At 36.0% G+C, this 23,333-nt stretch overlaps 2 protein-coding genes across 2 annotated transcripts; one reads left to right on the forward strand and one right to left on the reverse strand.

The window, feature by feature from the left end:
- Window positions 1-419: 419 nt before the first annotated feature.
- mats (MOB kinase activator-like 1) lies at window positions 420-3,067 on the forward strand. The gene is made up of 3 exons (XM_088262366.1): window positions 420-617; window positions 727-1,285; window positions 1,890-3,067. Exons 1-3 carry the CDS (start codon window positions 604-606, stop codon window positions 1,965-1,967), a joined length of 651 nt encoding a protein of 216 aa, XP_088118492.1. The 5' UTR covers window positions 420-603; the 3' UTR covers window positions 1,968-3,067.
- Window positions 3,068-8,471: 5,404 nt separating this feature from the next.
- LOC148308108 (uncharacterized) lies at window positions 8,472-23,333 on the reverse strand. The gene is made up of 11 exons (XM_088262365.1): window positions 23,073-23,333; window positions 22,864-22,974; window positions 21,001-21,158; window positions 20,129-20,272; window positions 17,893-17,968; window positions 13,527-13,679; window positions 12,938-13,044; window positions 11,683-11,849; window positions 10,789-10,950; window positions 9,550-10,503; window positions 8,472-8,682 (listed from the first exon to the last, which is right to left on the reverse strand). Exons 1-11 carry the CDS (start codon window positions 23,174-23,176, stop codon window positions 8,530-8,532), a joined length of 2,289 nt encoding a protein of 762 aa, XP_088118491.1. The 5' UTR covers window positions 23,177-23,333; the 3' UTR covers window positions 8,472-8,529.

Consider the following 23,333-nt stretch of genomic DNA (forward strand, 5'->3'; position numbering starts at 1 on the left):
AAAAGCATTTTAAATTATAAATATTCAAATAAATCATCATTCTAATTCTCATTTCTCATCACGTTTATCAGGAGAGCGAAAAGTGAAAAACTAAAATAAAGAAGATAATGGTAAAATAAAATAAAAAAAGGGAAATCAGTGCAAGAAAAATTAATTTGAGACCAAGTCTTTGGATCTTTGACCAGCCAATTATAAATTGGGATAGATGAACTTTATTTGAAGCTTGAATTGTCAATTGAATAAGTCATTTTATCGTGCTTTATCACTTAATTTTTCCCTTATCTGATAAGATATAATTAAAAACATATCTATATCATAATATAAGTTGATTATAAATGGGTAATAATAATATAAAAAAAAATAATCTTGAATGACACATTCTATTAAATCTATGGATATGACGAACCAACCAGAAATTCAATCTCCGATTGTCTGTGATTCTAACCAGAAATCTAGAAATGGATCTGAAATGGATGACAAACATCTGTGCGAACTTTTGACAACTTTTCGCAAAAATTGATATTCGACATTTATTTTGATGAACCGGCTCACGCAGCAGGGCGAGAAATATTGTGGCATAGAAAAGCGCATTAAAAGTCCACGATGAGTTTCCTATTGTGAGTAATAAATATATTTTTATCTTGTTATTTTTGTTATGTAGTTTAGTCGTCGGTCCGCAGTATTCGGTGTCGATAATGCGTAATTTAATCTGGTCCTTTGTCGCAGCGGCGGACGGTCCAACAAAACGTTCAAGCCGAAGAAGAACATCCCGGAAGGCACGCACCAGTATGACCTGATGAAGCACGCGGCGGCCACTCTGGGCTCGGGCAACCTGCGGCTGGCCGTGCACCTGCCCGAGGGCGAGGACCAGAACGAGTGGGTGGCCGTCAACACCGTGGACTTCTTCAACCAGATCAACATGCTGTACGGCACCATCACCGAGTTCTGCACGGAGGACAGCTGCGCCATCATGTCGGCCGGGCCCAAGTACGAGTACCACTGGGCTGACGGGCACACGGTCAAGAAGCCCATCAAGTGCTCGGCGCCCAAGTACATCGACTACCTCATGACGTGGGTGCAGGACCAGCTGGACGACGAGACGCTGTTCCCTTCCAAGATCGGCGTGCCTTTCCCCAAAAACTTCTCCTCCATCGCCAAGACCATTCTGAAGCGCCTGTTCCGCGTGTACGCGCACATCTACCACCAGCACTTCTCCGAGGTGGTGCAGCTCGGGGAGGAGGCGCACCTCAACACCTCCTTCAAGCACTTCATCTTCTTTGTCCAGGTGACTTACTCGACTACTGCCTACATTCACTATATCATTTAAGCGCAAAATGAAAACACCTAAAACAGCCAGTTATTCTATCTTTGGGAGTATTTTATTTATTTATTTATTTATAGAAAAGAAATATGCACATTAGCGGGCTTATTTCTAAAAAGCAATATCTTCCAACCAACCAAAAACAAACTAAATGATATTGATCAAAACGTTTGATACCTTATATAGCTGTTTTTTTTAACAATTTTTTTTTTTTAATTTTGAGTATGTTCAAATGTTTGTATGCCAATACTGAATTAAACCTCGAAGGATTGTTATCAAGATGTTTATATTTTTAATAAAAGTAAATACCACAAAAGTTAAATTAAACATGGATAGATTTTACCACAAAGTGACTGTCAAATCAACTAATGAAAAGATGTTTACAGTTAGAGTAAAACCACACTCTAACGCTGTTTTAGTATTACAAGAGAATTCCCCAAAATCGAAATTAATATTCGAAAAGTGGTATTAATATTCTCAAAAATTGCATATGATGTGATAATGAACATTTTGCCTGTTTCCTTTGGATGCGTGTACTGCGGTCAACTTATGGTCCGTCTTCTTGCAGGAATTCAACCTCATAGACCGCAGGGAACTGGCACCGCTGCAAGAACTAATAGAGAAGCTGACTAAAGATGCGCGATGAGCCTCGCTTCCTCCCCTCTCCGCCCCTCCGGTGAGACTTTCTTATTTATAAATTTCTCGCAGAATTGTTGCAGTTTCTTTACTCTACTTTTCGGTTGTAAGAAAAATTATATTTGGTTCCTTTTGACTCTGGAGAATAAAGTCTATGTTTAAATTTTAAGTTATTTAGTATTATGTTTTGTCATTGTTTTTAGATAATGCGGAGATCAATGATCTGCCGCGGCATTTCAAATACATTAAGAATATTGTAATAGAAATTTATATTTTGTACGCCAACACAAATACCAGCTGTCTAGTATCTACACTGGGAGTTAGTTCACTTAAAATGTTGTCTATTTGAAACATTTGTTTATCGGATAAATAGTAACTCGGTGATCGAGATTCTAATTCTATTTTGTCTTTTTTACTCCAGGAATAAATTATTATATCTCTTTGAAAAATATTTTAGGAATGTGTGATGAAAACTTAAAGTAACTTATATTTGGGATTTGTTTATCCGCTTCTATGTTATTAAATTACTATAATCAAAAGTAAAAAGGTTTTTTATAAAATATGTAATGACATTTTTTTAATAATTTTTTATAATTAGATATTTACTACATCTGTACAAGTCCTTGGTGACTCAAGTTCCGAAATTGATTGTCCGTTTATAACGAGAGTGAGGCTTTACATTAAAATGGAAATTTAAATTAACTCGTACGTAATGGTAACAAGAGGTTTAATAAATGAGAAAATATCCTCGGACAATGGAAATTGGTTAGACTTATACGTTGTCAACCTTTTCACTTCATACTTTAGAACAAATGTCACATGTGAAAAAAAAAGCATTGCAATTTACAGCATAAGGTGATTTTTTGGATTAGGTACTGTACCATAAAAAAATGTCTACGTACTAATCTACTTTATTTTTTAATTAAAAAAATGGTTTCTTTATTACTTAAAAAATAATTCAATTATAAAAAATTCTCACATCGAGTGGTTAAGAATTTCCAATTTTCTGTGAAGTCACCTTCTAACTAGTCTTTGTGAATGTGTTTTCGATATTGTTCGATCTGTTTGATTGTTTGTAACCTAAAATATTAATTTGTGAAAAATATAAAATCAAAATTATAGAAATTAATTATCCTGTAGTACCTACAATAAATTTGTACATGGCTGTATTACCTCACAGTGGATTGCACCAAGGTTAAGTTTTATTAATCAGTGGTAATATCAGAGTTTCATAAATTTCAGTATTTTGGTAACTACCGGTTATCCTCTCAAAAATAGACACCCAAGGAAACCACTGTTTATCTGATTGAATTGGTGTCTCTTTTCACTCGATCTATATAATATTCATCTCATTTCTCCTGTACTATAATTTATAAATTTGCATCTGTCGATTCTCATAATAATAGTGTTTAATTTATATATTCAGAGCTGAGTTAGTCCCAGTTAGCAAAATAAATTATGGATTGGAATATTTACTACCCTGTAATATTCACCAGTAATATTAGTTATTATCCCTCTAAGACGGAGAACGAGAGGAACGTGTTGAATAACAATTATGGGAGAAAAAAGTAAAACTTTATTGATTTTTAGACATTATTTTAATGGAATTATTATTTAATAAATTGTACATTATGAAGAGTCTGTATGTCGATGTGTATATTTATAATTATTGTATGCATTTTGTCAAGTGTGGGCAGTGGTCAAGTAGTGTAGGAACTTCTAATGACTTGTTAATTATGCATATTTCAGATGTAATGGACATTATGTAACATTTATTTTGTATAATGTTGGGTATTATCACTCGGGAGGAATATTGTATTTAAGTTACCTATGAAGGAATTTTTTTCATTCTTTTTGTATTTATAAAAATCAATATTGAATTTCATGAGCAATATTCACTTATCAAAAAGCAATGTTCGAATTTTTTCATGTTGATATTAACAAAATGTGTTCCATTTTCTCCCTACAGCACACACTCAATCATATGTATTGCTGTTATAGAGACTGTAAAGGTGGAGACTGACCGGACCATTTCGTCGTAACATAACACGTTACGATGCAAGCATTCAGACAGTCAGTACACCGAGCCGAGCGCTCCATCCATAGTTTCGGATGCTCGGTGATGCTCGCCGTGAGCGATGTTACGATGAAATGCTCCGGTCAGTCTTCACCTTAAGGTTGGGGGTGCATAGGGTTAGGGTTAGGGTTAGGGATTTTTTCTAAACATATAATGACGTATCACCATTGCAATGTTTGTTTTTTTTTAAATGTAGAAAGTGCAATCTTTATATGTATTGTCTCGTGATTTTTTTATTAATATATTTGCCAATTATAATCTAAAAAACGTGATAATACCCTATTAACCGATTGAGCGGTGATATTTGTAATTAATTTTTGAACGACGGAAAATGCACAATATTGTTTTACATATTTACTTTTTTTCTTAAAACGTACTAAAAAAATCAAAACATTGTGTAGATGTGACATTTGGTTTAGAAATTAAATTGTCAGCACTTTCATGCAAATATTCTTTAAGTATATATTATGCAAGAGACTGCATCTCAAGGTATCAGTATGGGTACCTCTCCACAGGCTAAATAATTTCTATCGGAGTGTTACTAAATTTGATCCTTGTTAAATTTTCATAATGTATGTATTCATAATAAAAAAATTAAAAAATACCATACTGACACAATGCAAACCATCAATTGATCCCAAAACTATTTCTAATTATAATTGCGATTATGAGTGATCATGATCCTTTTTTTATCAGTATTTGGTGGGCATGTTTCCGTCTATATGACAGTATCCAATGTCACATACTACACATACATATTTTGTAAAGTTATTTGCACTCATTACACGGGATGTACCTATTGCTTATCTAATGGGCTTGTCTAGTGCAGGATGTGAGATTATTTAGGTACTTATCACAATATACAACACCAATACTTGACAACACTATTTTTTTATTATGAAAGCATTGGTAACTGGTGGTACGATAATATCTCTCCTTATCATTCATCGTTCACTTTGTGTAGTCCCACTTAAAAACTCTACACTTCATGACTACAGGTTTCTGAATAACCATTCCATCATCAGGTCAACTATAGATATGAAAATGCTATTCCGAATGGAACTCTTGGATGGTTATTCCAAAACCAGTAGTCGTGAAGTAGATCAGTGTTCCGCAAAGTGTGTGCCGCGGCACACTAGTGTACCGTGGTGATTAATTAGTGTGCCGTGGAAAAGGTCACTTACCGATAAACGAACAAAAGGAATTCATGGAGCTAAAAACTGATCCACCTCCGTAGCGCAGTGGTCAGCGCGTTTGGCTACCGCGCTGGAGGTCCCGGGTTCAATATCCAGGGGGGTCAAAATAAATATGGCCGATTTTCACTCTCATATTTATTTAATATCACCCTAGACTGGTACAAGAAGCGCAGGGCTGATCACCTCGCCTTCATGCAATTAACAATCAAGATAACACTGCGTCGCTACGATGCAGTGCCCTATGCACCATTGAGTGCGGACAAGGGTTAGAAGAAGAAGAAAAACTGATCGGACATTAAAACTGAAATTTTCCAAAACAGAGCTAGCACATTTTCGGCTGCATAAAAAATGAATACCCACTGCTTTCAAAGCGATTCTTTTATCATTTGCCACAACTTACTTATGCGAATTAGGATTTTCTGCTTTAACTGCTATTTAAAAAAAAGAGAACGCCTATGGACAATCAACGAAGAGATAAGAGCAGCCTTATCAACAATTGCTCAAAATTTTGATTGCTTGTGCTCAGTTAAGCAGGCTTAGATTTTGCAATAAATAATACATATGTAATATGTTTTCGTACTATATTAATTTTAATAATCAATCAATATTAAATAAACTTTTTTTATATCTTTGGTGTACCTCAAAAATTTCTTCATTTGGCAGATGGTGTACCTTGAACAGAAAAAGTTTGCGGAACACTGAAGTACATGAATGAGAAGGAAAGTGTTACACAATTTTTTGTTAAATTTCAAACTGCCTCAATATACCAACAGCATTTGTCCAGAATCTTATAACCAAAAGAAATTAAAAAAATCAATAATTTGATTCGAAAAACAATAATTTGATTTGAAAACATAAAAATGGTTACTTTTCTTTCTTTTCATCACTCAAATTATGTAAATAAAATTATTGTTGGCACCAATAACACTGTAAATGTTTAGTGTAATATTATGGGTGTGTATTCAGATATGTTTTAATATTATATTGTGAACCTATTTATAAGAACGCCTGGTTTTGAAGATAATAATTTCACACTATCAAGAATGTAAATTGATATAAATGAACCAAAGTGTATAAGTAAATCTGTCTTCATATTAGACTTTATAAACAAAATTAATCACTTGTTCACTGCCATACTAACAACGGAAGGAGTATCTGTATTCAATGCAAATAGCTAGTAAGAATCATGAAATATCCAGCCTTTTCTGCCGGAATATTATAAGATTTTATTTATAATATAGCGTTAAATGCTTAATTTTAGTTTAGACTTCCATAATCCTCTTTTTTATCACATAATAAGTTACAAACCTTTTCAATAGTAAAGTCTTGAATAATACGACAGTATCAAATAAAATAAGTATAGAAATATGCAGCAAGCTAGACGCAGATATATTGTACCTGCTTTTGACAACTACTACACAAAATGATATTTTTCTTTGATATTATTTAGACAGATGTTAATATGTAGTATGAAAAATAAGTGTCGTTTCAAGCCAAAAATGATTACGATCTGAATGCATTGACTAGATAAATTGCAGTTTGAATATCGGGTACCAGTCGCTCATCAATGCCATAAGCACCCCATTCTGTTCCGACATATGCGCCACCGCAGTTTATTGGGTTAGTATACAATTATTTACCATACCCTTTAGTCTAGCGTAGCATAGTGATAAACATGTTCAGCTACTGTACACAATGTTTAGGGTTTGATTCCTGACTAGGTTTACACTGTAATTGAGGGTTCTTTACATTACTATACATCGTAATATTTAATATGATACTGGAAGTATAAAGTTTAGAGATAATCATGGTCAGAATGATTACTCCCCTGATATAAAAGCGCTTTTCTGTATGAATATAGCAGATATGGCTGTAATTTCTTATCTAATGTTCGGTACAAAACCTAAAAATGTCAGCTACCTACCTCTTCCGTTATTAGTCTAGCAGAGCAATCAATACTAAATTTGGCAAATTATTTTCTGTGGTTAAATTGCTACCTAATTAAACCCGGAAGGTTTATTGCTGTTAAATGTAGGTATCATTAACCTCAAATACAAGTAAAAATTAGGTAATTAAAAATGCCCAATTTATACAACCATGAGGATATACCTAGTTTTAGTAGTGTAAGATACTCTTGGCTAGAATAAAAAAATGATTATTACACTGCCGAGTATACTTGACCAAGTATGTAGCATTATTCTTATGAACACCGTAATCTTTCTAGCACGAAGATTTTTTTACATTATAAATTTAATAAAATGTAATAACCAACATGCCAATGAATAAAGTTCACATCTCGATAAAAGACACGAAAATGAGTTATTGATGCTGTACGATTAGACTTACTAATGACAATTAAATAAGAAAAAAGCAATATTGGACTGTAATTTTTAACTCGCAAAAACAGCAAGTCGTCTAATAGGAATAATAAGATAAATATCTCACAAACTATGACTCACAGAGCCAAACCATCACATCTGCAATTCATCATAGATACCTATTCTCAAAGCTAAGTACTCGGATGTTCTGGGTCCTTATAAGGAGCCTCAGCCGCGTTAGAGAACAGGTTTATTGCAGGCGTTGAATAAGAGTACATCTGATCTCCAGACAGTGCTGTGCGTCCTAAATGCACTCCCAGTTCTTTATGACGTCTGTCATTTTCTGTGATGTACATTCCCGAGTACTTGAGACTCTCGACCCTTCAAAAACCTGGCTACTCAACGCCGAGAGCTGCTTAGCAACTGCGCACAATATGAATAACTTTTGAGTTTATGGTATGCGCATTTATTTTACTATTTTACTTTAAGCAGTCTGTGATAATAAATATCAGTTCCTCGGAAAGTTGGTCTCGGAGGAACCTCGCAATTTCAACTGAATGATCAACTCTTTTATTCTTGTTCGCAAGCAAAAAATCTGTCCCACTACATTACTGTGTTTCCGCTGATGTGGCTTTACTTGTTGGATATGTCAACAGCATTTTTATGATAAATATTATAAGCACATTGTTTCACTCGATCCATATTGGACATGTAGTTATATTGCAAAATTGTTTGTACAAATTGTATCGTAGCAATGGAGTCAGCCGAAATGTATATTTTTACATGGCACATAAGTGAAAATTAATTATAAGAATAATATTTATCCTCTGTTTACATTAAGTGGATCTGAGATGGTAAGATCAAATATTTATAAAACTGTACTTCTACATAACGGTTAGGATGTAAAATAAAAATGTCCAAAATACTATAGTTGTTTTATTGTTTATTGTATTTATGGTCAATGCGTACATTGTTAATGGACTAGCTGGGGGGCGGCGGTGGCGGAGGGGGGGCAGTGCCCCAGGGCGCGGGGCCCGCGGAGGTCGCGGAGGGAGGCAGCGGCGGGAACGAGGGCGGGGGGGGCCGCCACGACCCCATTCCCGGAGGTGGACCCATGTTGAATCTCTTATCATTCTGGAAAGAAATATTGCACGCATAAATTTATATTTTCTAAGAATTTTCTGTACCAGTTTATTCAATACCTACATCATCAGCTATACTGTAAAGGAGCTATGTATCTCAAGAATAATTCATTTGCTTAAAGAGAAAAAAAAAATTGCTTTCAAAAGATAAAAGAGAAGGATCGACTCCTTTTGACCTCGTTAAAGAAAAAAATATATATATTACTACAAAAAAGATCCAATCGCAATACATATAGGTACCATACCAAAGAATGATTAAACACACTCAGACCTCCCTTTGCGTCGTTTCACTTTGTGTTTTTTCGAAGTTGCGTCATTACTGAATTAAGACTCATTTTCGCTGTGCGTCGATGTTTTTTCGAAAAGTGTTTTTTAATTTTTATTCAGTTTTGATTTTTTAATTTTCTAAAAGGTAATTTCCCTTTTTGTAAATTTCAATTTGCGTCATGACATTTCGGACGTATCTATGACGCAAAGTGAGGTTTGATAGTGTACACCATGGGTCGGCAACCTGCGGCCCGCGAGATTCTCGCCGCAACGCACATGACGGACGATATTATACACAATCGAGTGAAAGGAAGCGAGAAAGGGAGCGAAGGGAATCTCATTGATTTTATTAAATACAATAAATGTCGTTAAAATATACACTTAGCGTTTTATTTTTAAAACTAAAATATTTGTACATATATATTGTATGTATACCTACTGCAAGTGCGGCCCGCACTGATCCCCATGAAAAATATTTGGCCCTTTTACAACAAAAGGTTGCCGACCCATGGTGTACACGATTTATAAACAACTCATTTGTCAAAATATCTCAATATGAAAAAACATATAAATCGTATAAAATATTACTGACCTGATCCATCCCCATGCTGTTTGTGCCGGGAGGACCCATCATAGAGTTCATATTGTTTCCAATCATTCCCATGTTGGTTCCTGGAGGTCCCATGTTGATCCCTGGTGGCCCCATATTTGTTCCCATATTCGTGCCCGGAGGACCCATATTAGCTCCGGGAGGGCCCATATTAGCTCCGGGAGGGCCCATATTAGCCCCGGGAGGACCCATATTAGACCCCGGAGGACACATATTAGACCCCAGAGGACCCATATTAGTCCCCGGCGGACCCATGCTAGTTCCCGGGGGGCCCATGTTACTTCCCGGGGGGCCCATGTTACTTCCCGGCGGCCCCATGTGGTTGCCGGGTGGGCCAATATTTGTACCCGGTGGCCCCATACTGTTGCCGGGTGGACCCATATTACCACACATGTTCATGTTTGATCCGGGAGGTGCCATATTGTTTGTACCCGGAGGAGCCATGTTCGTACCGGGCGGACACATATTACCCATTTGACGTCCTATCAGAGACATCATCTGCTGCGGGCCGAAACCAGGGGGTCCCATGAGCGGAGGGATCTGATTGTTTATATTAGGACTGCCGGGTGGCGGAGGCTGCGCGGGCGCCGCCAGCCAGGGGGCCGAGGGCGGCGGGGGTGGCGGCGCGAAGGGCGGGGGGGGCAGGGTGGCCGGGAGCAGCGGGGCCATGATGGCCTTGGCAGGCCCGCGATTCTCCCCGAAGGGATTGCCGAACCCGCGGCGCGGCTGGTGGGACTGCTGCTTGGCCTCGGGCGGCGGCCCCTCGCCGAGCTCCGCCATGAGGGAGAGGTACTCCTCGTCTATCTTGGCGCGGGCGGCAGCAGGCGGCGGGCCCCCCTGCCCGGGCCGCTTGCTGCGACAGTCTCCCGCGATGTGTCCCGCGCCGCCGCATGCCGAGCACACGATGGTGTTGGTCACATTGGGCTTGTCCGGACACTGAAATGGAAAGATTGCGTGATGAACAAGTATGCGGATAATATACCTCTTCTTCTTTGTATAGATCCTGAGGATCTGCATGTGCTCTTGGGATGTTGACTGCCAGCTATCTCTCCATCTTTTCGGAGGTCTACGTCCTTCAGGGTTCCCTTGAAGGGCGATACGTGGAAGTCTGTCTGTCTTCTGACATTTTGTTTACATGCTCATTCCAGTATCGCCTTCTTCCCCACCTCACGATATCTTATATATAATATACCAATATGACATAAGGTAGAGAGAACTTGCCATCCAACTCTTGTGGTCGCTGGCTCCGCAGTTGGAGCACCGCCCGCGAGCGTCTCCTTCGCGCAGAGTCCCGTTGAGTTGCGCTAGTTCCCGCAGCTGCATGCGCCGCAAGTCATTCTGTCCCTCGGGCACCTCTACCCCTTGCCGAATCACCTCTTTGATCTGGAAGAGTTATACATATAAAAAATTTGAGTATCAGCATTAATTTATTCTATTAACTACGTCAATCTTTTATTTTCTTCTAAATATATGTACCAAAAAGAAACAGGTTTTTTTAGACAAAACAAATAAAGGCGGTATCTCGCTGATCTATATAACATGTGTAAAAAAATACCTTAATGGGTGTCCGATGAGTGCGCGCTAGGCTACCATGCTGGAGGTCCCGGGTTCGATTCCCAAGAGGGTCAAAATAAATATTAGTGATTTTTCAGTCTAATATTTATGTAATATCACCTTGGACTGGTACATAAGCGCAAGGCTGATCCTTTGACTTTCTTTTGTGTGATTAACGATCAAGAAAAAAACTGCTTCTATATGATGCAGTGCCCTATGCACAATTGGGTGCGGATAAGGGTTAGAATAGAATAGAACTCACTGTTTACAACTCTTAGTAAAAAAAGTCAATAATATACAGGTTTGTGTAAGACGAATTAACTGTAGATGGTCTTATTTACGAAGTTAGAAGATAATTGAGTGATTTCATTAATTGATTCGGCAGTCACTTTGTGGTAAAATCTATCCATTTTTAAGTAATGTTTTACTTAGTAAATGCCACTATTTCTTAAAATCTACTGTGACACGTGTTTCGATGCATTCCGATGCGGAATGATGCATTTACTAAGTAAAACATTAATTAAAAATGGATAATTGAGTGGTTTGTCGCACAATACATACCTTGTCCACAGCCTTCTTGACGCACTCCGGGTTGGTGGCGGTGATGTAGGCGTGCAGCGGCTCGTCCTCTCCGGGCAGTGGCTGCCCGTCCTTGCGCCCCACCTTGCCCTCCTTCACCGACCCTTTCCCGCGGATGATGATCTTGGCCCCCGTCTCTTTCTCCATCGCTACACACACAGACACAGATATTAATCTCGCAACGGCAAACGAATCTCGCCAAATTTAGTGCACTATAGCAGTTGTTGTAGATGATGGAAGCGTGAGACATCTACCAACCAATACACTCTGGAGTGCACAGCTCTTTTAGATGCTCTGGAGCCATATTATGTGCTATCAACATACACTTACATTCTCAACACCTTATTTACCAATGAATTTTTCAAGACCTACCTTAAAAACTAAACAAATTGGTTCTAATACCAAAAAATGCGCATTTTAGCAACAACTAAAAAATATAATTTATGTACCAATCCTTTGATTAATTACATTAACTACCAAAAGCCGACTAATCGGCTTTTTCGCTGCCAACCGTAAACAACCAAACACCGATTAGTCGGTTTTTCTACCCTACATACTAAAAATAACTCTCATAATTATGTAAATCACTATATCGATTTCAAATTTCTAAGTAAATTTTTAATTTTAAAAAGATTATTTACTACGAAATAAAATATTTAAAATAAATAGGCGCTTTTATTTGTCAAAATTGTACATGTTGAAGACAATTTTATTAAAGTTGAAATTAAGAGTCAAAAATGTTGTATTGTGATTTATTCTAGAAACATTTCAATTTATTGAAAATATTACCTTCGACATGTAAAATTTTGACAAATAATATTTAAGTGCATATTTAAAAATAATAAAAATAAAGTGTTAAGAATGAATGCGTATGTTAATACCACATAATGTGGCTCCAGAGCATATAAAAGACCTGTATACTCCAGACAGATCAGTAGATAGACGTCTCACGCTTCGATCGACTACAACAACTGTTATAGAGCACTAAATTTGGCTAGCGTGCCTATGATTTTGCAGGACCGATGGCGTGGAATGCTCTTCCACCAGCAGTTAGAAATAGTGAGAGTTAGATAATCTTCAGATAAAAACTAAAAACACATTTGTTTACTAAATCATTTCCACTATCTTCTCTTCCCCAATTCATTCACAGTGAAGCGCCCTTGAGGTGGTATTTTACGAAAATGGCACTATTTAAATTTTTCAAATTTATTATTAATTAGTATTACTCATTACTTACACTTCAGGGTGTTTCCTCGTGGGCCGATGAGGAGCCCCACGAAGTTGAGGTCAGGATGCTGTTCCTGAGGGATCATGACCTTGTCATGCACTCGAATGATGGGAGGCCTGTGTACAAAAAAATTCATTATACATACACGCATTTAAGTTCTCCCTCAACTACATGGACAAAACCAATTTAAAATATTATATTAAACACCTTTGAAGAACGCAAAATTTGTCTTCATCAGTATGAACCGCATTTGATCAATTTGTTTTAATAACTATTATTTATTGGCTAATATTTTAGATGGCATTCTGGAAAATTTTGCAGTATGTGAACTTTAAAGTCATATCCTTCCTCAGGGTGTAGAGAACACGGGAGAAAATGAAATTGAAAGTTAAATTAAAAATGTGATTTTAATATTACTTTTAATTAATAAATACCACTATTTCTTAAAATCTCTTTGTTAAGGACTTAACTATTTGTACATAATTTTCAAATCCCGTAGCCAGCGGTCCACAGGCGTAAAAAACACCCATCTGAAATGTGTTAAGCAAGGTCAGACCTAGGTTAAATAGACCTCGAGTGGGGAAAGATGAAAGCTCACTTGTAGTCGCTGGGCGGCTTGAAGTCCGGGTTGATGGTGAGCATCCTCTGCACGAGCGCGTGGCGCGTCTCCTCGAGCTTGCGGCGCGTGCGGTACTCGCGCATGTTCAGCCGCTTCCCGTCCGACGAGTAGATGGGCTCCGGGGAGGGGGACCTGCCGACACACCACCCGCGTCACCACACTGGCAGCTCTCCCACCACACCGCACACGCTCCATCCCACTCCATACACTGCCCATCTCAATACTCCCGTCCACTTTACAATTTCAAACAACCACACAGTGATACAAAAGATTTACAACGTTTTGAGTGTGTCCAAATACTTTTTCACAAAATCTGGATTATCTCCAATTACAGGAGTTATTTTCATATTATTTTTTTACATCTAAATGCCCAGACTTCCATATTCTTCTTCATCTTTGGTGAGATGTCAAAAAAAAAAAAGATACAAAAGATAATCGCATTTTTTTCTCCTTCTTCTTCAAACCCTTATCCGCACCCCAATGGTGCATAGGGCACTGCATCATATAAAAGCAGTGTTATCTTGATAGTTAACGCATGAAGGAAAGGTGATCAGCCCTTCGCTTCAGGTACCAATCCAGGGTAATATTGAATAAATATTTTTTTAATTTAAAAAAAAGAGAAGTACGTGTGTTTTTATTATTTAAAAAAATACTTCAATTTCTTACTATTTCTGTGAGCCTAAGCAGCTCATTATTAGAAAAAAGTATCAAATTGTGGTAGAGTGGATTCGAACCGAGAAACTTTGACTCAAGAGTACGCGACACTTACCACGGGACCACAACCTGACACATTAAGAGCGAAAAATTTTGTCTGCCTCCGTGGTGTAATAGTTAGCATGTTTAGCTATCCCATACTGGAGGTCCCAGGTTTTTATGTAAAATAAAAATTATTACGCTTTGCACCATCAGGAGTTTTTGTGTTTGTTATTACAATTCTATAGAATTTTTCTTCTCTATCGTTGATTGTTGATCATGACTTTGTAACAGATTGGACGCGGAGTATTATTTTTAGGCCTTGGATGAAGTGGGGTATACAATATTTAATTTATCAAACACAATTTACACATACACAGGAACATCACTTATCAGAATATAGTGGTATTTAAAAATTAAAAAAAAATCAATATTTGAAGCACTAACTTTAATTTTTTAATTAATTTAATTTAATGTCAAAAATAATAATTTGTCACCTGAGTGCTTCTTTGTCCAACACATTGTTTACAGCGTGCACATATTTGTACCTTTCGGTTACCTTCAACTTTAAATATGAAAAATACGTCTTAAACATCAAAATTTTTGTCTTACTTTGCAGGTGTCGCTACCATATAAGACAAAAATATTATTGATTCTTTTCAGTCATCATTCTTTCGATGCGATCTAGTATTACCCGCACCAAATTACATTATTTCTGTAATAAACATCACCGTAACCAATGAGTTAAATTAAAAAAGGTTTTTTCCAAAGCATTTTTCCCTATATCAAATACATTTTGAAACAAATAATAATATTTATTACCATCAGGATTTTTATTGAAATCTTGATATAAATAACTCCAATGTGGAGTAAATCCAGCATTTTTAAGAAGAAGGCTTTTATCGAGTCTAAAATTATTATGTAAATATTTCAGTTTAAAAATAGCGAAAAATGCTTAAGAAAAAACATATTGTTGTTTTTCTAAACAGTAAATTGGACAAACAAGCGCTCAGGCAACAAATACTAGTATATAGTTCCAAATTCTACCTCTCAGCTCCGCCCACATGTGGATATAACTACCAAATAATAATTTGAATAAACAGTGGGTTTAATTTACTGAGATTTTATGGGAATTTACTTAGGTTATCAATAAATTTTACTTAAATTGTCCTCAGTAGATAATTAATGTTTATTTCCTGTAAAGATACTGGTAAAGTCACACCTGTAAACCAAGAGCTTGCTGAAATTGTTTTCAATTTTTTTTTTTCTGATAAGTGATTTTGCCGTAAACACATTAAAATAGTAAAAAAATATATAGCTTTGCAGTAATACATACACCTGTGATTTGCAGCTAAACTTGGTTATAATGAGATATTGGAAAGTAAAAGTGTATTAGGTTATCCCAAAAATAATGCAGTTTACATAACAATTCCAAAATCCGAAATAAAATAATAAAAAAGAACAAAAAATAAATAATAATTTCCTAATTCAATATATATCTTAAATTTTGATCTCTTCAACTTTGAATTGAAGACCTTTGACTATAGTAAGTCTTAAAAAACTTTTTGCAATGTTTTTTTAAATAGGCTGTGAGGCAAACAACAACTCGGGAAACGATTTATTATTATTGTGTCAATATTAAGTCCTTATAATTTTTGTGATGCAGAATTTTGAAGTTAACAATATAATGATTATTACAGTCTTTGTGCTCCTTATAATCAAGCTTTACTGCATTTTGATTCTGAAGATATGAGTAAAATTTACCTTTTTTTACAAATATGTTAGCAATGTTAGTATATAATCACTCAATGAGATTTTTGTCTACCGAATTTGAGACGTACCTGTCTCTTCGTCAGGACAATCACTCCCCCAACATGCAAATAATACTACACATCACTACCATAGCACTATTCACACACTTACAACTACACAAAAAATTTATTAGGCAAGATTTGTCATCACCCTCTTTAGACCCCGCCCACTCCTTTCAACCCATATAATCCTTAGTGCATGTCAGACATCGACCTTTAGTGCATGTTGTTCTGCAATCCTTGGTGCATGTTGGTCTTCGGGTCGACCAAAAACGCATGTGATTAACTTTTAGTGTAGTTGTAAGTGTGTGAATAGTGCTATGGTAGTGACGTGTAGTATTGTTTGCATGCTGGTGTAGTGATTATCCTGACGAAGAGACGGGTACGTCTCAAAACCGGCAGATGAACATTTTGGTGAGTGGTTGTATACAAATATTACTAACATTTTTGTAAAAAAAAGTAAGAAAGTAAAAATGAATAACCACAAAGTAAATGCTGTAAATATTTAAGATATTAATAATATAAAATTAACCTCTCAGTGAGTGAAATTTGAAAATAAAACAATATTTTAGATATTCTGTCAATTTCAAAAGTTAATTTGCATCAGTTACTATGATTCTAGTAAGTCTACATTTAGTCTTCTACTGTATTATTATAACTGGAATTGATTAGGTACTCTATATATGCCATTTTTCAGTGCTAAAGAGGAATGCTTGGACCATCCAGAATTATTTTCAATAACTTTCCACAAATCTGTGGGCAATTTATTTTTTTAAATCAAATATTTACTAAAGCATATTGAGAATAGTCATACATCATACTCACTGAGAGGTCAATTCCTAAGAATTTATCAGGTGAAGTCATCAAATATCTCAAATTTACTTTATGAAATGCACTTGTTCATAGCAGATCTTAGACTGTCCCATATTAAATCTATTACCAAATGACTCCATCCTTCAGCAAGTTTAGAACAATATTCACCTAGTGAGTATTTTTCACTCAAGTTAACATCACTAAACAGCTACCTTCATAACAATTACAGTATTAAAAGTAATAGGGATAGATTATTTGATGCTCGGTAGGTCTCCAAGCTGTTTTGGATAAATAAATTTAAATTTATCGGTTACCAATGAATATTAAGAATATTTTATTGTATTTCACCACTGTAAAAATAATGTATTAATTGTCGTTAATTAATTTAGCAGTATGTAATTTTGGCACAAATTAACTATTCCAAGATAGTGTTTAGAAATATTTAGACAAACCAAAAAAAATATTTCATTCTTTTGTGTTTGATATAATGATATCATTGTTTTCTGATTACTTTTTTTTCAGATTACTTTTTGTTTATAATTAGTAGTCGGGAAATTAAGTTTTTTTTCATATAAGATTTGAGCGATTTAAAAAATATACATTGTAAGGACTATCACAAAATAAAAATACAATTAAAAATCAAAAATTGTAAGAGAGTGGGGAATTGAACCCTCAAAGTGTCATTAATAAACAATAGTTTATTTTTTCTTCTTTAATTTATATGTAATAAGTTTTCCTATATTTGTCAGACTATATAAAATAAACATGTGCAATAGGGTAAGGTAAGATTGAGTGTAGGGTCTAGTCCAGTCCCTAGCAATATGTACGTAGCGGCACCTGGTAACTGCTGTAGGGTAAACATGAACATTGCGGAGCGGATAGAGTAAATGGTAAAATGCTGCAAATGAAAGGTTAACAGCAGTTAGACAGGGAGGAGCGCCGTAAGTAAGAAAGAGAGAGAGAGAGAGAGAGAATGGGATTATCTGAGTGGGTAGGCCAGTGAGCGGCGGTGGCACTCGTTGGCAGACCTTTCCTCCGGGTTGGGCGGGATGCCGAGGTCCCCGGAGCGCAGCTTCCGGCTCACCTCCTCGATCTGCAGCTGAACTGGAACCAACAAGGGTTAGGCACCAGCCAAAACACACATCATTAGACAACAGTCCTCCTCATCACATACCGTTATTATTAATACACCGCTCCATAAGCGGATGATTCAATGTTCAAAATTACATTTACCAATATAAATTCTAAGTATATCTATAAAAAATATGTGGAAAATAAATCTCACTTTTAACCACACATTTTAGTTGAATATAATAAGTCATTTATATTTTTAATTGTGATTTTCAACCGATTGAATAGCAAGAAGTTTGTTAGACTTTATAGAAATTATAAAACAAAAATTGTAATTGTTCAACATTATAATAATTTTACTCTGATTACAATGTTTTATTTTTTATTTTAAAATGATTTTTTACAAGTAAATATGATTTCTTCTTTCAAAAAATACTTATAAACAATTCAACATAATTATAAAGCCATGTAACCATTATTGTCAATATTTTTTAAAGATTTTAGAAAAAAAACAATAACTACAAATCAATAATTTATTTATAAATATTCATTTATATTTTCAATTTATTTTTTATAGTTAAACTATTCTTATGTATGAAATATTTTCTGATAATGTATATGCACACTTATTACGCAGCTATATACAGCGCTGTGGCACCTTGCTTTTGAAACAATTTTTTTTTTTAAGGTAAATGATTTCTTAAAGTAAATTATCAATAATTATAAAAATATATAATATACAGTTGGATGCAGAATTAAGGAACATATTACACGAAAAAATGTTTAATATATTTTTTAATTAAATTTGTTTATGAAATTATTTTATTTATGGTCTTATATTCAAAGCAACTTATTATAATATGAAAAAAAGTTATATACTTGTAGAAACAAATAAGAATAATACCTTAATCTATTTTGTGATTTGTGAGGAAAGCAATTTTATATATATGTATCATAAAACTATCTGTGACCAAAACATTAATAAATTCAGTAATAAAAATTAAAATTAAAAATTATAGTGCAAATGTGTTTCATTCTAAAAATAAGTTTTATGGACTAAATTCAAACATTTTAAGTTAAAAAAGAATAAAATGAAAAGATGGAACAACTAAATATATATTTTGAATATTATTTTTTTAACTGTTAAAATGGTGGAACATAATATATTTTTGGGAATATTTTTAATTGTGGGTTAGAAACCTAGTAAAAATCAATGAATTAACGAATTTAGATTAAAATGTAAAGAAAATCAATTGAAAATTTTGATGTTAGGATTTTTTCTCTTTCAATCAAATATTATAAGAACACACAGTTTGCATATGCCATTGACATTTAGAAACGAAAATAATTTTTTGTTCACAAATTTTGGATTAGCTCCACTTACAGTTACAATGTGTATACACTTAGGACCACTTTATTGAAATTTGAAAAAGTTTAAAGGTTAATTTTTCATATTCAATATTGGGTAGAATGGTGACCGTTATATAGTGAATAATCACTTTAACTACCCAATGAGGTGGAAGGCCTTGTAAAAACCCAAATTTTCCTATTCCTATCTCAATAGACTACGTTATATATGTTAAGATATCAATAAAAATGTAAGTTATTTATCATTGCGTAGAGCTTAATTCTGCATGTCACTGTATATAGTAACCCAATACTTAACTTCAAGCGGCTTAGCATTCATTTCTTTACAAGATGCATCGTTTCCCTCTTGCGTACATAAAAATTTGTAATAATGTTCATTAAAAAAAGATGGATTATTATCGGTACATTCTTTGTGTTACCAATTTCCGAATGCTAGTACAAAATGCGCAGCAATATAGAAATGGATTAAATTTTTAATTTAAGACAATGAATTATTTGACTTACATTATTCAGTATCTGAACTGTCCGTATTTGAAAATATTTTTACTTAAACGAGACCTCACCGCACAATTAATTACTGAAAACCTAAATATAGAATATCATTATTAATCGATTATAATTATTCAATATTAATACAAAGAAAATCATCTGAAAAAGAAATTTAAGCATATCCATAAGACATTTAAATAAATTTGATTAGGTATTATATAGGTAATCTAAGCCTGAAAATAAAAATTATCAATAGTAATCTTACAGGGAAACTATAGCTGTAAGGAAGGATTATGATTATTGAGAATGTAGAATGCAGAGTGAAGGATGACTTACGCAAGTACTGCTCCTCCTGCTCCCGGGTGAGGGTTTGCGGGAGGATGGTCGGCATGCCGGGAATGAAGGTCTTGTCGTGTTCAGAACCAGCCCAGCGGGACTTGCGTTTCCTCGCCTTCCTGTCCTCCGCACTCTCGTTAGGATCTGTCAAACACAGATATTGGTCAGTTGGTTCGTTTTGTGCGAGTTTAGTATTTCGAAGTTCAAGTGGTGGTTAGCATTCGATCCATTCATTTCACAACAAACAAATTCAGCATATCCCTGTCCACTTTTAAAACTTCATACAATGCAATATGGAATATGGGAAATTTGACTTGACAGGATTTTCATTACCCTTGGCATGAGATATCCAATTCTTTATAATCTCAAAGATTTTGACAAGAAAAAATTACTTTTGTTTATACATATTAGCATGTTTTATATTTTAAAACATATAACATACATAAGAACTACTATATATGTATATATAGTATTATATTCCCGAGGAGTAATTTTTATTACCGTAGAACGGGGCTACTTGAACTTTGATGTAACTTGAGCCCAGTACAAAAAAAAAATTAAATCTGTATTTGGTCTACAATAATGAACGTATCGTGACAATAAGTGTCACCTGTCAGGGAAACAATGAATCATGTGGATACGTTCATTATTGTAGACCAAATACAGATCTAAATATTTTTTGTACTGGGCTCAAGTAACACATAAAAGTTCAAGTAGCCCCGTTCTACGGTACTCATTTTAGGATTAAGGTCAACAAGATACCTACAAAAATAACGAACAAACAAAAAATTACGTATCTTATTTACAAAGCAAAAAAAACAAAAGCAATGATTGGAATACAGTAATAATAATTATCATTAAAGTGAGTCTACCTTGGTACGGGGGTGACATAGAAGGAGGGGGCGCGGCGTGTGCAGCGAGCATGGCGGCGTGAGCCACTCGCCCCGCCAGAGCGGCCGCGGATCCGCGCTGCGTGGACGTGGTCGTGGTGCCCACCATCTGGTCCAGGAGGGCAATGGTCCCATCACGACTGAAACGACCCAACTATTTACTAACAACTGATGCGCAGTCATTTACCGCTACAGGTAGTGTGCTGATTTATTTCTCTTACAGATAAATAATTTTCGACCAATAGCCACTTATGGGATTGAGGCAGGAGCAGATACTTCTAGAACAAAATCTCGACATCAACCTCCGAGATGAAGACTCTCCGATCCATAACCGGAAACACATTGCGAGATCGAGTAAGAAATACCGTCATCCAGAGCATGTGTAAGACGAAGGATATCGTGAGGTGGGGACGACAACCAAGGCGACAACTGGAATGATCATGTAAACAAAATGTCAGATGACAGACTTCCATGTATCGCCCTTCAAGGAGTTCCTGAAGAACGCAGGCCCCCAGGCAGACCTCCAAAAAGGTGGAAAGACAGCTGGGAGTCAACAGCTACAAGCGGAGGCACAAACAGATCCTTAGGATCTACAAAAAGAAGAAGAAGAAGGTAGCTCAGACATTATTTAATTAATTAAACCATATCCGCTCCCTAGGTGGAGCATATGGAGTCCACAAACTGTCTCCAGGCTTTTCTGTTGGCTGCCAGCTCCCTTGCATCCTCCCAAGTCAGATCCGCGTCCGAAAGTTCTGACGAGAACTGCCGACGAATTGTCAGCAATGGTCGTCCTGGGCGGCGCGAACCTGATGCCTTGTAAAAGAGGCAAGCTTGATTAAGGCTCTCAAGAGGCATGCGAAGTACGTGGCCAAGCCAACTGAATCGCCTTTTCTTGACGACAGTTGTGACCAAGATTTGCTGCGTCCTACGCCTTATCTCTTCATTCCTCACAAAGTCAAACCACCGCACGCCTAAAATTCTCCGCAGACACCTATTCTCGAAGCTCAGTGCACAGCCGTATGGGAGAACAGGAGCAATGCAGGCATTGTATAGGCGGCATTTGGTCTTCAACGAGTATAAATCCGATCTGCAGATAGCCTTCATACTGTTAAATGCGGACCCTGCGAGTCCTAATCGCACTCCCAGTTCCTTTTGAAGGCTGCCATTTTCAGTCGCGTACACTCCCAAGTACTTGAAACTCTCGACCCTTTCGATGCGCTGGTTACTCAACATCAAGGGTTGTTGGGCATCTAGGCATGAGCTGTTGCACAAGACATGGGTTTTTGTAAGATTTATTGTAAGCCCCATGTGCGTAGAGTACCTATTTACCCTGTCGACGATTATTGAAGACATTATTTACGTAAGCTAATATTTATATTTTGAATACCGTTGTCATAAACCAGTGTAATCCAATAGCGAAATGCATCACAATCACCGGTCCCATACAGCAGTGCTCTGCAACCGGTGTGCCGTGAGCCGGATACAGATGTATTTATTTGACCCCCCCCCTGGAAATCGAACCCGGGGCCTCCAGAATAGTAGCTGAGCGTGCTGACCATTACACTACGGAGGCGGGTAATAGTTACTACAGTTAAATAATTTTTCAATGGTCTATATACTGACATTTTGGCCATCCTTACGAAAACTCTTTCAGGGTGCTGAAGTATTGAAATTTTTTTAAATATTTATCATAATGTTATTATATTCTAGTTTTGCTTGTGGTGGCCAAAAATCTAGGAAATGCCGAATTCCCACTTAAACTGGTTATTTTTCTAGTACAGATTCTCTACTTGTTGATTATAAAGGTGATCCCATGCCAAATAGATGATGGAAATGTAAACAAACCTATCTTTTGTCTTTCTTTCCTTGCTGGTGCTTCTACTCCTGCGGTCTTTGGATCTCTTGCGGTCTTTACTTTTCCTTTCTTTATCTCTACTCCTGTGACGGCTCCTGTCCCTGAAAAATATACGTTACAAATATTTGAAATATAGTCTGTAATGTTTTGATAAATGTATGTTCACTGCTGAAGCAAACTATTACGAAATTATATATACCTTTTAGACCTGTGACGTTCTCGATCTCTGTCACGATCGCGGTCCCTATCCCGGTCCCTATCTCGATGCCGAGATCTGCTTTTTTCTCGGTGACGCGAGCTCATATTACGGCCTTTAATTTTCGGAAATGCGATGATTCCGAAAGCCGAAACTTAATAACGCTAATTACTGTAAAGCACTTGTATTTTTTTATACTCAACGTCGGCGGCACTTTTCTACGTCAAAATTACGCCATAGCCATAATTCATAACCAATCGCAAG

This window comes from Brachycentrus maculatus, unplaced genomic scaffold (assembly GCF_059751285.1).
Source record: "Brachycentrus maculatus isolate JH-2025_06_01 unplaced genomic scaffold, ASM5975128v1 h1tg000176l, whole genome shotgun sequence".
NCBI classification, from domain to species: Eukaryota; Metazoa; Arthropoda; class Insecta; order Trichoptera; family Brachycentridae; genus Brachycentrus; species Brachycentrus maculatus.